The 14,204-nt window shown below is 38.3% G+C and overlaps 1 protein-coding gene across 1 annotated transcript; it reads left to right on the forward strand.

Annotated features, from left to right (window-relative positions):
• Positions 1 to 747: 747 nt before the first annotated feature.
• On the forward strand, positions 748 to 13,911 carry RBM46 (RNA binding motif protein 46). The gene is made up of 6 exons (XM_059470635.1): positions 748 to 786; positions 3,008 to 3,169; positions 6,760 to 7,227; positions 8,402 to 9,184; positions 11,809 to 11,868; positions 13,225 to 13,911. The coding sequence occupies exons 1-6, from the start codon at positions 756 to 758 to the stop codon at positions 13,248 to 13,250; spliced, it is 1,530 nt and encodes a 509-aa protein (XP_059326618.1). The 5' UTR covers positions 748 to 755; the 3' UTR covers positions 13,251 to 13,911.
• Positions 13,912 to 14,204: the final 293 nt, after the last annotated feature.

Consider the following 14,204-nt stretch of genomic DNA (forward strand, 5'->3'; position numbering starts at 1 on the left):
CAACACCATCCCTGTGCAAGACGGGATGCAGCACTTAGTGCCACGGTCAAGTGGACATGATAATGCTGGTTCATAGGCTAGATGTGGCTTTTCCAAGGCTAGATTTGGCTTTTCCAGAGGTCTTTTCCAAGGCTAGATTTGGCTTTTCCAGAGGTCTCTTCCTTTTTTAATTCAGTGATACTTCACTTTGGTATTACTTATCAACATGGACGTGAACAAGACTAAACACTCCCTAAAGAACGAGTGCATGCCAGATCACATCCTAAAGGCCCAAATATGCCACTTCGGAGTAGATAAAATCCTCAGGACACAAAAAAAGATATACCAGCCAGGTTCTGAAAACGTTAAGGGCGCGCTCACGACCCGGCCCCATTCGCCATAGAGCGGGAATGGCACGCCGGGCCGTGAGGCGGCGCCGCGTGCCCGCCCTGAGGGCGGGAGCGGCGCGCGCCGTCCCAACGGCTCCAGCGGCGGCTGCGGCGCGCGCGCGCCGGACACATGCCCCCCTCTTCGCCCAACCGTCGCCCGCTTTAAAGAGCTCTCGCGTGCCGGGCACGTTTTCCCCGCTGCTATTGGCTGGCGCCGCCTGTCAATTGTGTCCGTGCCCGCCCTCCGCGCCCGCTGATTGGCCGGGCGGGTTGAGAGCGAGGGAAACCCCATGCGTGCCCGCGGGGCCGGGCGCATGAGGCGGTGACAGCGCCGGCAGCCGGGCAGCGCTCTGTGGCGTTCGGCTCCCGACGGGACAGCGGGGAGTCATGCCCTGGCCTCGTCTGCCTGGCGACAGTGGTGGGTTCGGGTCCTTGCCGTGCCGTGGGGAAAGGCGGAGGCCGCGCCATGAGGGTGAAGCGGTATAGAGAAAGTGCGAGTCGGCGGGAGTAGCGCAGAGAGATTTCGGGGGGCATTGTGGGGTGTGCGTGTGTGTTTTGAGTTTATTGTCTTCCGTTAGTGTCCCACATGCAGCCGTGCCTCCTCGCGTCCTTGGCGTTTGTGCCCCGGGCGTGCCCGAGGTTGGTTTGCTTCTGCCTGGGCCTCTGGCAGCTCCTCGGGGCCGCTTGGCTCCTTTGAGCTCCCGCGGTGCTGCCCTTGCAGATAACGACGGCAAGGGAAAATCAGTAAATCAGTTTGCCTCCCCCTCGCTCCAGCTTCGTTGTCATCTCCATACCTTGTTAGGGCTGAAGCTGCCGAAAGGTTTCCTAATTACGGAATCACTGTGCAGCTTGTAGGCTGTGAAACACAGTAAGTGTAATTCACTTGCTGAAAGGAGATGCTTGTGCTTGTGGGGGATTTTTTAATTTTTTTTTTTTTTTTTTTTTTTTTTTTTTTTTTTTTTTGTGCTCTGCCCTGCTGTTTTCTGGAATCTACTTTTGATGAAGCCAGGAGTTTTGTTAAAAATTTGGCTTTTTTAGTGCCCTGTGACAGATACAATTTAAACTTCTTGAGAGTGGTTACTTGCTTGGATTCCTTCCCTGAAGTGAATACTAGCTTGATGAAAAGACAAAAAATTATATCCCCACCAAAAGTATTATTTTCCTAGGGTGGGAAAAATAACTGTTAACACTGTTCTAATTGAAGGATTTGTGAGGTCTGTCATGTGAAGGCTGTTATGAAAAAATCCACTTAAAAGTAATGACATTGATTTAAAGCACATTTGAAATGTTAAAGCTGGGGCATGAGGGGGAGAATAAGCTGCAGCCCCACCTCTCAATAGTCATATCATTGCATAACATCCATAAATGTAGTAGGGGAACAGGCACTTCATCACTCCATAAATTTGGTCTACAATATATTTAAAAACTTCAGTTTTGTTGAGCAAATAGTACTGGGTTGTTAAAAAATGTTTGTGTGAGCTTTAAGCTGTTTTTAAATTTTTTTCTTATAAAATCTAAACTGCTGATGTCTCAGGACATTGTCTTTTGGAGTCTGAGCCTGCAGATGAAGAAAGCTGAAAGTGTAAGGGGCACTGAAGAACAGACAGTGGAACCTTTATTTTTCTGGTGATGATGTTTTGGGCAGCATTTTTCGAGAAGTGGCATAGCACTTGGAAATTGCATTTGGACAAAGGATTGAAGTGATGAAAAAGATTGCTTGCCTAAGCAGACCTTAGGGCAGACAATTTTGGGAAAAGAGTAAATAAGAAGTTAAAAGAGGCAATGAAAGAAACATCTGACTTGAGATTTTTTTATTGGCTTGACTAGTAAAATTGGTAATTGCCAAGTGGTGTGATTGTTTTCATCACTTGGGTGACAGAAACCTAAAGGTGTTGGGTGAGATCTTGGCATGCCAGAGAAATAGGACATAGGGCAGCAGCAGCCATATTGATAAGGTTTAGTTTTTGAAATTGTGAAAATGGATAAAGTCATGAGAACAGTGATTCCAGAGGCAGGATTATTTCAAATCTTTAGTTTTGCCAAACTGTTCTGCCTAATTTTATTATATATTGGTATTAACAGAATTATTTATGTTCATGAATTCTTTTACTTCTTTATAGTGACTTGGCATGGATTTGAGGCGTTCCTCCAGTGTATCAATACTAAAATACAATTTTGAAATAGTTGGCATTCTTGTAATAAGAATTCTTATAATAAGAAACTGGAACTTGTCACCTTGAGTAGCTTTTTGGTCCCTTATACAACTGTGATGACGTATTTTATGAAAGAATTCATTCTTCTACTTGAAGGGCAGCGTTCTTAAAAATAGTTGTGCTACTTATGTTGTGCTAGCTGTGATAGCACTTAAGAGAGTTTGAGCACAGATCGTGTAATAATCGATTACATGACATATTTCTGTCGCTGGGTAAAGTTCCAGATTATCCCAGCTACAGAACAATGAGCTGAAAGCAAGTACCCAGGAGATAGTGGCTGGGTGTAGGATTGAAGCTTCATGCTAAACAAAGTTACAGTGAATAGGCAAGTATAGCATGAGTGGTTTTCTGTATTTTGGTAGCTTCTGTATGCACATAACCACTTAGCATTTGCTGAATTGGAATATTTGTGCTATTCTGTTGAAGCTGTTGCAGATATGCATGAGGAGAGTAAAGCTGCAGCAAATGGATGTGGCAAGATCCGAAGCGGTGCTCAAAATGGGGCAGCTTTACTTGCCCTCATGGAGAAGACTGGATACAGCATGGTTCAGCAAAATGGGCAAAGAAAATTCGGTGGTCCTCCACCAGGTAAGCACTTCTTTTGAGACTGAAGATTGGTGGAGCCTCATGTTGTGTGTCTTGACAGTGACCAGTGGTAGAAGCTTAAGGAAGCAGTCTAAGAAACTCAAAACGTATCGGAAGGGTCCTGGTGTGTTTTACAATTTTCAACAATTTAAGATCTCTTGAGCTAGACTGTGTGGAACATTTGCTTTTGGTGGACTTAAAAATCACACCTTTAAAACTACCTTAAATTGGCAGGTAGCACAACAGATGTAGAGTTCACAAAGCCAAGTGTGTTCCATATGACTGAGAACATGCTTCGAAACATTTAGGGACATAGAAGGGAAAAACAAGTTGGTGACAGAGGCCTAACCTACTTATTGTCTTCTCTTACACCTCACCACTTGCATTGGCCAAAGCATTTTTTTTTAACTTTTGTTCTCTGAGAGAGCACCAGTGAAGATTAACTCATTTTGTTTCAGAGATGATGATAAAATATTTCTTTTATTTTGAATAATTTTTCCAGTGTTGCTGACATCAGCAGTGTACAAGAATTTTGCTACTAAGCCTGGTTGTATGATATGGAATACAATAACTCTTCTTTCTGAATCAGATTATGCACTTAGATAAGCAGAAAGAAGGAAAATTTTTGTGCTGCTCTTTCAGTTCATTCTCACTTGTGGTCTTTATAAGTTATGCTCATAAGCATGGACTTTATTTACTCATTGCTGTATGGAGTTTAAGTTAGAGCTGCATTAAAATTGGAAATTAATTCAAAATTATTTCTCTGGGTTTTTCTGTTTTACATTTTGTCTGTACTTTTACTAAGCCTATATAAAATAGCAAAAGGAAGCCCTGTGAAACTCTTGAAAATGGCACTGGAAAAAGAACTGCAGGACATCACTAACTTCAGCCTGTTCTTAAATTATTATACATCTTTTACTTAATAATGTCTTTTAATTAGAGCATTAGACAGTATTCAGTGTGTTTGTTTAGCAAAGTTAATTTTATTAATATATTCTGAAACTAGATGGGTTTGACAAGGTAGCTCTTCCATCAGTCATTGATGTTAGGCATATATAGGCATATATCTTTTCTTCAAATCTTCATGTATTTTCATAAGACATCGAAAATGCATTTTTTTTTAAGTGGGCAATTACTCTGAGTTACTATAAATAGCTGTGGGCCAGGTGAGGCTTAGATGTTTGAGATGGCTTGTAGAAAATGGCAGTACCTTTATAAATGAAGGGTTTCAGTATGAATTTTCCTTGTTTAGGATGTGATTTCTATAAGGTTGTGTTGCTGTCAAAGGATAGTCTCCCTGTCAGCTCTATTCTCAGCAGATGTGGCTGAAAATTGCCCTAAAAATTTACAGGTTTTTACCTGATACAGTTCTTTTTTAGTGTATGCCACTTATGAAAAATGTCTCTGTACAGTGTTTAAAAAAAAAAGCTGAAAGTGAATTTTCATAGTTTTATGTCTGCTGCCATCTAAGCAGTGGACCCAGTGATGTCATTAGGCATGTGAGTCATTAGAATTACATGGAAGTTTAAGATGACATGGACACTAACAGTAGGAGGATTAGGTCTAATGTTGATTGAGCTGCTGCAAAAATAGGAGTCCCATTTTCTCTTGTCCAGCAGTGAATCAAGTACCTGGTCAAGGAAGCTCTGTCAGCTACTTGTGGGAATGCTTTTGACCGACTTTCCATGTGTGCTCTGCTAAGTACATGTCCCTCACGGCAGCTGTGGCACAGACCAGTTTTTTTAAGTCAGGAGTCAGAGGCTAATTCCAGTTGGCAGTAATGTGCTGTACTGCTGGGTTAGTATGCAGCTTTAAAATGAAAGGGGGATTTTTGTGTGGTAAGTGGCTTTTGCTTATTGAGAATCACTGTTCAATCAGTTACTGGGCTGAGAAGGATGGTAAAAGTTTATCTAGTTAATAAATAAATAGATTATTATTTAATTTCATTACTCCTGCACAGTTTTTGCTCTACTGGGGTGTGCAGTTGCCATTGTCATGGAGCTCCTAAATGTTGTACAGTTGTTGTTTTTATGTGGGAAGGGACTGGCACGATGTGAGTGATGGCAGTACTGGCCTGCAAATGGTGTTAGCTGCCATGTCCAGTCAGACCTCAGCTCAGGTGGTCAGAGATATTTATAAAGGTGAAAATGATAAAAATCTGGAATGCTGTGAGGAACAGAGCCAGGCTTTTTCCTAGGTAGGTCATGGAGTGTGACTCCAAAATGCATGTCAGTTCTGATGCCTTGGGAGCTTCCCTGTGTGCCATGTAGTTCTTTCTGTACGGTTTATAGATGCAAAATGATTTTGTGAGAAGGCAAAAATCTTTCAATTCTGTTAATTTTTTTCAAAAGTAAATTACAGACTCTCTGACAATACATTAAGGAAAAAGTGTTAATTACAAAATAATCTAAATATGAATTTATTCTGAACTTCAAACCAAAGTACATTATTTAATTATCTTCTTGTCTTAACTTGTCGAGAGTAATTATTTTTTCACCTTGCCTCATTATGCTTTGTCATTTCACACTAGTATAGTTTTTTCCACCCTCTTTGTACTCCTTGCTTTTTCTCCTGTAGAAAACCTTCCTCACCAAACTTTTAGAAAAAGCTTTTAGTCATGATTTGAGTGTCTGCCTTTGAACCTTCTACCAGAGTTGTATGTCTAATTTAAAAAAAGAAACAAAGCCAAACAAACGTTTTAAATTTTTTATTATTATTTTGGAAAAATGGAGTGCTGCGTTTGAAGACCATAACTCCATAATATTAAATGCATAAATACACCTTTACATTATCTCTTGAGCATATCTTTCAGTATGTATGGCAGAGATATGAAAGAATATTTTAATGTCCTTGGCTTAAGGAGAGAAGCACAGATGTTCTGCAGCTTTTGGGTGTCAACCAGAGACTGACTTGTTCTGTGGAAATTTTTTTTTGCTTCTTTTTTTCCTATCATCCACTACTGCCTGTGAAAACTGTGGTCTGTTTCTAGAGTAAAAGTGTTCCATATTTTTGGCTGTTGCAGAAAGTTTGGCTCTGTATCCTGCTTTTCTTAGGGAGTCTCATTTTATTGGATGAATGAAAGTGGGAGAAAAATGTTTGGAGTTTTTGAATGATGTCAAGGAGGAAAAAAAAGTGCTGCTATGGGGACCTTAGTAAAATTTATAAAAATATGGAGCAAGAAGTGCAGAGAAACATTTTGTAACTTTAAGGCATTGTAGTAGAAAATAAAACTGAAGTTCTTACCTAGGTATCTTTCTTAGTTATATCAGTTTTATTAATAACTGAAATAAAAGTGTAAGGGGCATAAAATTATTGAAGTAGAGATTCTCGGTAAACCTGTCAGTGTTTTTGATAAACACGTTCAGTGTGTTGTCATACAGATTACATTGGAAAAAAGCCTAGAAGATGGAATTTAAAGAAATGCAAACTTTGGGTTTCTCTCATTTTTAAAAATTGAAACATAAAATAAATAAGACATAATAGAATGTGCTGGTTTTCTGCTGAGACCAAAAATAAATAACTCCCACATTCAAAGTGGATATGGGGGAAATGTACATTTGTACTAAGGTTGCTGTTGGACAATTTATTTTAAGGTTGGGAAGGTCCTCCACCACCTCGTGGCTGTGAAGTTTTTGTGGGTAAGATTCCGCGTGATATGTATGAAGATGAGCTGGTTCCTGTTTTTGAGAGAGCTGGGAAGATCTATGAGCTCAGACTGATGATGGAATTCAGTGGGGAGAACCGAGGCTATGCTTTTGTCATGTACACCACTAAGGAGGAAGCCCAGCTGGCCATCAAGATTCTTAACAATTATGAAATTCGTCCAGGGAAGTTTATCGGTGTCTGCGTAAGCTTGGACAACTGCAGACTGTTTATTGGAGCAATCCCTAAAGATAAGAAGAAAGAAGAAATACTGAATGAAATGAAAAAAGTTACAGAAGGAGTGGTGGATGTCATTGTTTATCCAAATGCCACTGACAAAACTAAAAATCGTGGCTTTGCCTTTGTAGAATATGAATCTCACAGAGCAGCTGCAATGGCTAGAAGACGACTAATCCCAGGTAAATCTGTTTGCAATTAAACTGAGTTTTTATGGAGAGTATCTATTTCCACATTGGGGGGGATGACATGGTGGATCATATCTGTTTTCCATTCTGTAAGGTGTTTTGAGAGTTACAAAACTGCAGTATTGCTTTTCGGCTAAGGATGAGTTTATTTTTTATGTTTTGTAGTTGTGGGGTTTTTTAAGCTTTTTTTTTTAAAGAAGCTATAATTTAGGTAGTTCTGACAATTAAAAAATAGACATCAGTTTAATGTAATTTAGGTGTTTATGCCAGTATGTGTTTGCATGGGCACACATTCAGTTTTCATTTACATGCACAAGGCTCTGCATTCAAATTCTCTTAAAAGTGAGCTCAGAAAGGATAATGCCTTGAATGTGCCTCATATTTTCTGTGGGTTGTCATGAGTAATGTTTTTTTCATCACTATGAAATACATGAATGTTTCATATTTTAAAAAAGGTAGGTCTTTAGTATTTTACTAGAAAATAATTTTGACAGAAAAAGAGAGAAAATAAATATGCAAAAGTATATACAATATACAAAATATCAAATATATTACAAGTATCCTAATACTATATAATACTTGTAATAATATGGAATATATTCAACATGTAATTGGTATGTTTAATGTATCTATCTATCTGCAAAGTGGTGGGTGAAATACCTCCAGATCACTGAATGGAGAAATAAACCACTATGATACACGAAATGATGGGCTGACATGAGTAACAAAGCATATTTGGTTTATTTTCTTTTAGTTTTCTGGCATCTGCTGCAACATAGAGTAAGGGTTGTGCTGAAGCTGTACATTTACATTACTATTTCCAAGTGTTGCCCATGCTTTTTAAACTGGTAGTTTTATTGAAGAGGCTGTGTTTAGTAGCTTTTTAAATCCGTTACTTTTGGTCTCCTTTTGTGTGTCTCTATGTGCATGTCACAAAGTCTTTGTTTTGACACCTTATGGTGTTTAATGAACCCAAAGTAACAGAGCACTTGTCATTTTTGCAGAGTCTCATTTACTTTAACAATTTCAGATAAATTTAGTAGATATAGGCAACAAAACCCAGTTTCCAGTGGTATGCATCATGTTTTCTTTTTGTAGAGATAGGTGATAAGAATGATTCTGCTTTCCTTTGCATGTTTCTCATTTATATAATGCTTCTTTGCTGTAGGAACATTCCAGCCCTGGGGTCATACTATTCAAGTAGACTGGGCAGATCCTGAGAAAGTAGTTGATGAAGAAACTATGCAGAGAGTCAAAGTCTTGTATGTGAGAAATCTAATGATATCTACTACAGAGGACAAGATCAAAGCTGAATTCAACAAGTTCAAGCCAGGAGTAGTTGAACGTGTGAAGAAGTTGAGGGACTATGCTTTTGTTCATTTTTTCCACCGTGAAGATGCAGTTGCTGCTATGTCTATAATGAATGGAAAGTGCATTGATGGAGCTAGCATTGAGGTAACCCTGGCAAAGCCAGTTAACAAAGAAAGTTCTTGGAAGCAGCATTTTAATGGTCAGATAAGTCCCAGCTCTGAAAACCTCTTAGGGTTTCCTAACAAAGAAGATGGTACTCAAAAATCCTTGGGGAAACCAGCAAGTCTTTCAGTTCGTCTGAATGGTCAGCACAGTCCAAGCCCTCCTGAAGTTGAAAGAAGTACATATCCCATTTTTCCGGGAATAAAGCTTACTCCAATTAGCATGTATTCTTTAAAGCTGAGTCACTTCAGTTCTGCAGTAATGCATCTGGATTATTTTTGCCATAAAAATAGCTGGGCACCACCAGAATATTGCTTGTATTCAACCACAAGTCAGGATGGGAAAATACTCTTGGTGTACAAGGTGCTCATTTCTAGTATTGCAGACGATTCCCAGAGTTATTTCATGCCAGAAAAACTCTGTACAACAGTAGAAGATGCAAAGGAATTGGCAGCACAGTTCACACTTTTACATCTAGGTAAGCATAAATATTTTTGATTATATATGAAGAACCGGAGCTAGAAAAGTTACTTTTAAATGGTTCTTGGCATACATATCTTGGTGCACATGTGTGTTTTGTATAAAGTAGTCTGCAGAAGGCTTGGTTCTTGTGTCAGTTGAGTCTGGACCATTAGATGAGAGCACTGAGAAAACACTCAAAGTATCTAAACAGTCCAATGCCAGGCTAATTTTTGCTTACATTCATCTACTGGAATGATGTATAAGGAAGAATTAGATGACATGTAAGTAACTTAGGTTTAAGGTCATCTGTGAGATGATTACAGTGCTGAAAATTTTTTTGAAAGTCTGTGTTCTAGCATCTTCATTTATATGTGTTGCATTTTTAAAAAATCAGAATGCAACTACTAGAAAAGGAAAGGTTTTCTATTATAAAATTGGGCAGGGAGGTGGGATTTTTTTTCCTTTGGTTGGGTTTTTTCCCTCACCTGCTCTAATTTTGGTGAATTGGAAAAGTGATTGCAGTACGCTGTTAAAATAGTGTTACCATTCTTCTCTTCCTCATACTGCTACTTAACACTTGTTCTTCAAGTCTCTTGAGATGTATGTAGGCTGTGGTGAGGTTTCTCCTTTGCTCCTTTGGATGAGTTCATAGCAGACTTATTTCAGGCTTGGCTGTGATGCCTTTTTTTTTGGCAATGCATGACTAAAATGTAAACAAGGTTTTTCTTCTTGCTTACATTCTTTCTTCTCCTTGGTTTTGGATTTGGTGTGGCCAAAAGGTCTTAGAGGAAGAAGAAGCTCTGAAGCACAAAGCCTTATACATTGTGTCCACTTCAGCAGCAGTTGGTTTACATTATTGGGACACCTCTAGAAGGTGATGCTTTCAGATGGCCAAAGTGACTTTGAATAATAAATGACTAAGTATCTGTGTCAGGTTTTGTACATACAGCATTTGATTAGTTGAGTGTCTGTTTCCATATTTTTCTAGCTAGGAAATTTAGGGCCACACCTTTATAACCCATGTAATCCTAAACACAAAGATAAAAAGGGTACTAAACACAAAATAGTGATGTGAGGCTCTTCTTAAAAGAAGAATAAGGACAGTTGCAGGTTTTGTTCTTGACCATATGTACCTGCCCAGTTTGCTTCTTTCATTACCTTATTTTCTCTCCTGTACTTCTGTGGGAAAGAATCAAGGGAACAATTAAAGTTAGATTAGGAGTGATTATTCACAGCTGTGGGCAAATCCTGATGGAGACCATTTAAAAAAAATGAAGAAAGTATGTGTTGAGATTTTTATCTGCTCAGTTATAATTACAAATTATAACTGTAGGGAAAATGTTTTAAGGTGGATTTAAATTAATAGAATTCTAAAGCTTTTTAGCACTTGATTGTGCCATACAATCACAGTTAATGTGAGTTTGTATTGAGCAGAATTCCCAAATACCAGGTTTGCTTTTTACAGCTGTCTGCCTAATGGCCTAGTGCTAGTAGTGCTGTCATGTTATCTTTGAATAACACTTTTTTTTTCTTTTGATGGCCTCTGTGCATTCTGGTTTGTGAGGATTTGGGGCCTGCAAAGAGTATGCAGAGCCCTGATTTGTTGCAAATGTGTACAAAGCTGACTTTTGAAAGATACACATCTTTCATGTTGATGTAAAAAAAACCCTTTTTAATTTGGCATTGTTGTGATGCTGTAACATAGCCTTAGGGAGTCTAAAAGTGCAATTTCCTTTCCCAATCTAATCTAAAGAAGTTGTCTCTGTTCCAGTTCAATATATATTCTGTTTTGAAAGAATATCTGCAGGTAAAGATGGTTTGCTAGATGTGACAGAGTCCTTCTCATGGAGGTGTTGAATGACGCTGCTGATGGATGTATGGATTGTGGCTTTTCTTTGGGGTTTGGGGGTTTTGTCTGGGGTGAGTTTTTTTGATAACTAGCAGTGATTTGAGAAAAGTCTAGGTGTGTTTCTTGGAAGCAACTTACTATAAACATGAGTGTACAAAGATGATATAGGGGGCTAATTCTTTTTGGTAAGTAACTTCTCTTACAGGAGCCTAAATTTTTGGCCACTTAACTTTTGATGATGTGTACAGGAGGTTGGGTTTTGCTCTTACTTTTCTTTTTAAAGAATATAGATGTTCTAAGGTAAGTAAATGAGAAAGGGCTGCTTTGATTAATAATCTCAAGGCATTCTGGCTTTTTTAAATTTTTCTTTTTGTGGTATGTATTTCTGTATTTCCTTTCACACATTACAGAATACTTGATTTTTACCAAGTATTATATAGTACTGGTACACAGCAGACCTGAGCAGACAGCACTACAACTACTTAACCACTTGGTGTCACCCGAATATTTTGAAAAAGATAGTTTTTAGAAAACATGATTGTTCCCTGACAGCAGAAAACTGTGCTGTCAGGGAACAATCAACAGCCACAAATGGTAGGATGTTTGGAAAGAATACAGAAGTTGCTGGCTTTGTTTAACAAATACAGATGATAAGTGGTAATTCACGGTTTGGAAGTTTTTTGTGATCTTTAGAAAAGCTCAGAATGTAGTATAAGAAATTTTTTAACAGTGTGAATTTAGAAGTCTGAAATGTTTATCAGATGACTTACACATAATGGTTTTTCTTACAGCCCCTGAGCAAGCATATATAACATTGCTGTCCCTGAATGCAGCATGGTGGGATAGTAAAGGTGAGTAAACCTCTCAGGATTGTTCATTGTGGCTTTTTACCCTCTGAGAGACATTGTCTTAGCTGCACGATTTGTTAGAGAAGTTGTACTTTCCTCACAGACACAGCTCTAAAGTGGCTTGCAGAGATTCTCTGTTGCTTTTTCCAAAGGAGACCATACCTCTCCTATACCTGCTGATGGATCACACAGTCTGGTGGTCTTGTTGGTTGTGCAGCACAAAGAAGTTTATGGCTTTTATTCCTAAAATGACTCTTGAGTTATTTTTTCAGTCATTTCTTAATTATTTGCCTTTCCAGCTTGAGTTTAAATTTATGAACAAAAGTGGTACATAAGTTTATGTACAAAAGTAGTACACAGTTTCATGTAAAAGAGACTATTGTCTCCTCTGACTTTTTTTTGAATATGCTATTGTGGATGAATTTAAGTATGTATATCTGTCACTTCTGAGACCTCCCTATTTTTTTTTTTTTTTGGAGTGCTGTGAGAATGGTTTTTGAAAGCTTACAAGGCAGTTTGAAAATGGCATTCAATCCATTTAATGTGGATTAATGGATGTGTGTTAACTTTACTGCTGGAAGTTTCTAATCCCAGGCACACAAAACATTTCCCAAAGGTTCAGTTATTTTTCGGCTGCTGCTAACAGGCAGGGAACACAGATTTTGGAAATCTTGGTCTGTGTAAGAGAACTTGGAAAAGAATAAGTTGGACAGACACAACAATGTTGGACTGACTTTATCTGTAAGATAACTTACCTGCCTTCCGTAGAGTCAGTCACTTCAAAACAGGATATAATTAACATGTTTTCTTCTACTCCACTGATGATTACAGTGAATTTGGGTTTTGTCTGTGCAGAGTACATCAGGCAGAACTTGGTGCTTAGCTGAGTGTAGACTCTCACCTAAATATGGTAAATATGCAATATGAATGACAGCTGCTATGGCATGTATCATGTATGTAGCTAATATAGCTCAGAACAATGACCGAATCTGCACTTGTCTGCGTTAATATTTTGCACTCGCTGAAGGTGAAACAAAGGGTTATTATTTTAGTTCACTTAAAAGTGTCTGTGTGTGTGTATATGGTGAGAAAATGCATTCAGTCCTGAAGAATGGGGTCTCTTAAAACTATAAAGCTCTCAGGAAAAAAAACCCTTTGAGCGTTTGACTAAACAGTTTCTTAATTATTTTGAGTTAGTGTTAGTGCTGCAGAGGAAAGGGAAGAGCACAGCATTGGTATAAGACTCTGAATGCTTTCGTTGTACCTTTATCTTCACTATTAAGTCTATCTTGAAACTGATAATGCAATATGTTTGCTGAAATCAAAGTCACTTTCCCCCCCTCCCCTCTCTTTCCACAGCCAACTGTACACCCTACTTGGTTTGAATATCCCTGAAGAAGAGGAGTTTGGAATTTATTGCTTTGGATCTTGTAATGAAAAGAAAAAGAACACCCCACTGATACATAATTACTGGAAATTCACATTCCATGTTTATTGATGAATAATTCTTCAAAGCATGTGTATTAAGCATTTCAATTTAAAGATTAGTGAAATTGAATGTTAAATTGTTTTGGTTAGTTTGATTAAATTTGGGTTTTGAAATATAATTTGTTTTAAAGATTTTTATTACCTGTAATAGCCTATACAGCAGTAATTTATATTTAGTGTTGAAACAATTTGCCACAATTCCTATTCTTGTATTTTCACACAGAATTTTTTCAGCTTCTATTGTATGTAATAAATCTTAAGCAAATCTTAAAAAATCCCACCAACAAAACAACACCATTCTAGCAATCATAAACCTGCATAATATGAGACTTAAACACCATCTGCAAGTTTGCTTCCATTGATGCAAAATTTGATAGGAAGAACATGTCTAATAAAATTTTTGCATCTGCTCTAGCAGTACATTGATGGAAAACTGGTATTTTGAAGGACTTTACATGACTGTACCATCAGGCTACATTGCTGTAGTTGTAGCACTAAGGTTCAATACCTTAGTTAATTCTTGGAGACAAAAACGGGCAAAAAAAAAATCTTGACAGATAGAGATTACATGTGCTTTTATGTACAGCTCACTAGGTTGTGTTTCCTGTTGTTAGCACCTCCCTGTTGGGACAAACGTGTGCTTTCATATTCACAAAGGCCTTACTTTGATCCAGGCTGTCCCTTGAAACCAGCACCTGTGCTTGCCTGTGGTAGCCATGTGGAACAGCAGCTTGCTCACTTTCTAATCAGGCCGTGTTCTTCTTAAAAAACATTGTTCAGCATTAAACTGAAAATAGTTTTTGATTTTTAAAATCAGATATATGTAATTCATTTTGAGTGAGCCATCTTTA

Source organism: Ammospiza nelsoni, chromosome 4, assembly GCF_027579445.1.
Source record: "Ammospiza nelsoni isolate bAmmNel1 chromosome 4, bAmmNel1.pri, whole genome shotgun sequence".
NCBI classification, from domain to species: Eukaryota; Metazoa; Chordata; class Aves; order Passeriformes; family Passerellidae; genus Ammospiza; species Ammospiza nelsoni.

What these genes read in the sequence shown, in the direction of transcription:
- RBM46 (XM_059470635.1), top strand. Translation starts at nt 756, where the DNA reads ATGCCCTGGCCTCGTCTGCCTGGCGACAGTG. An exon ending in ATTCGGTGGTCCTCCACCAG is followed by an intron (nt 3,170 to 6,759) that starts GTAAGCACTTCT and finishes ATTTATTTTAAG; the next exon opens with GTTGGGAAGGTCCTCCACCA. An exon ending in GTTCACACTTTTACATCTAG is followed by an intron (nt 9,185 to 11,808) that starts GTAAGCATAAAT and finishes TTTTTCTTACAG; the next exon opens with CCCCTGAGCAAGCATATATA.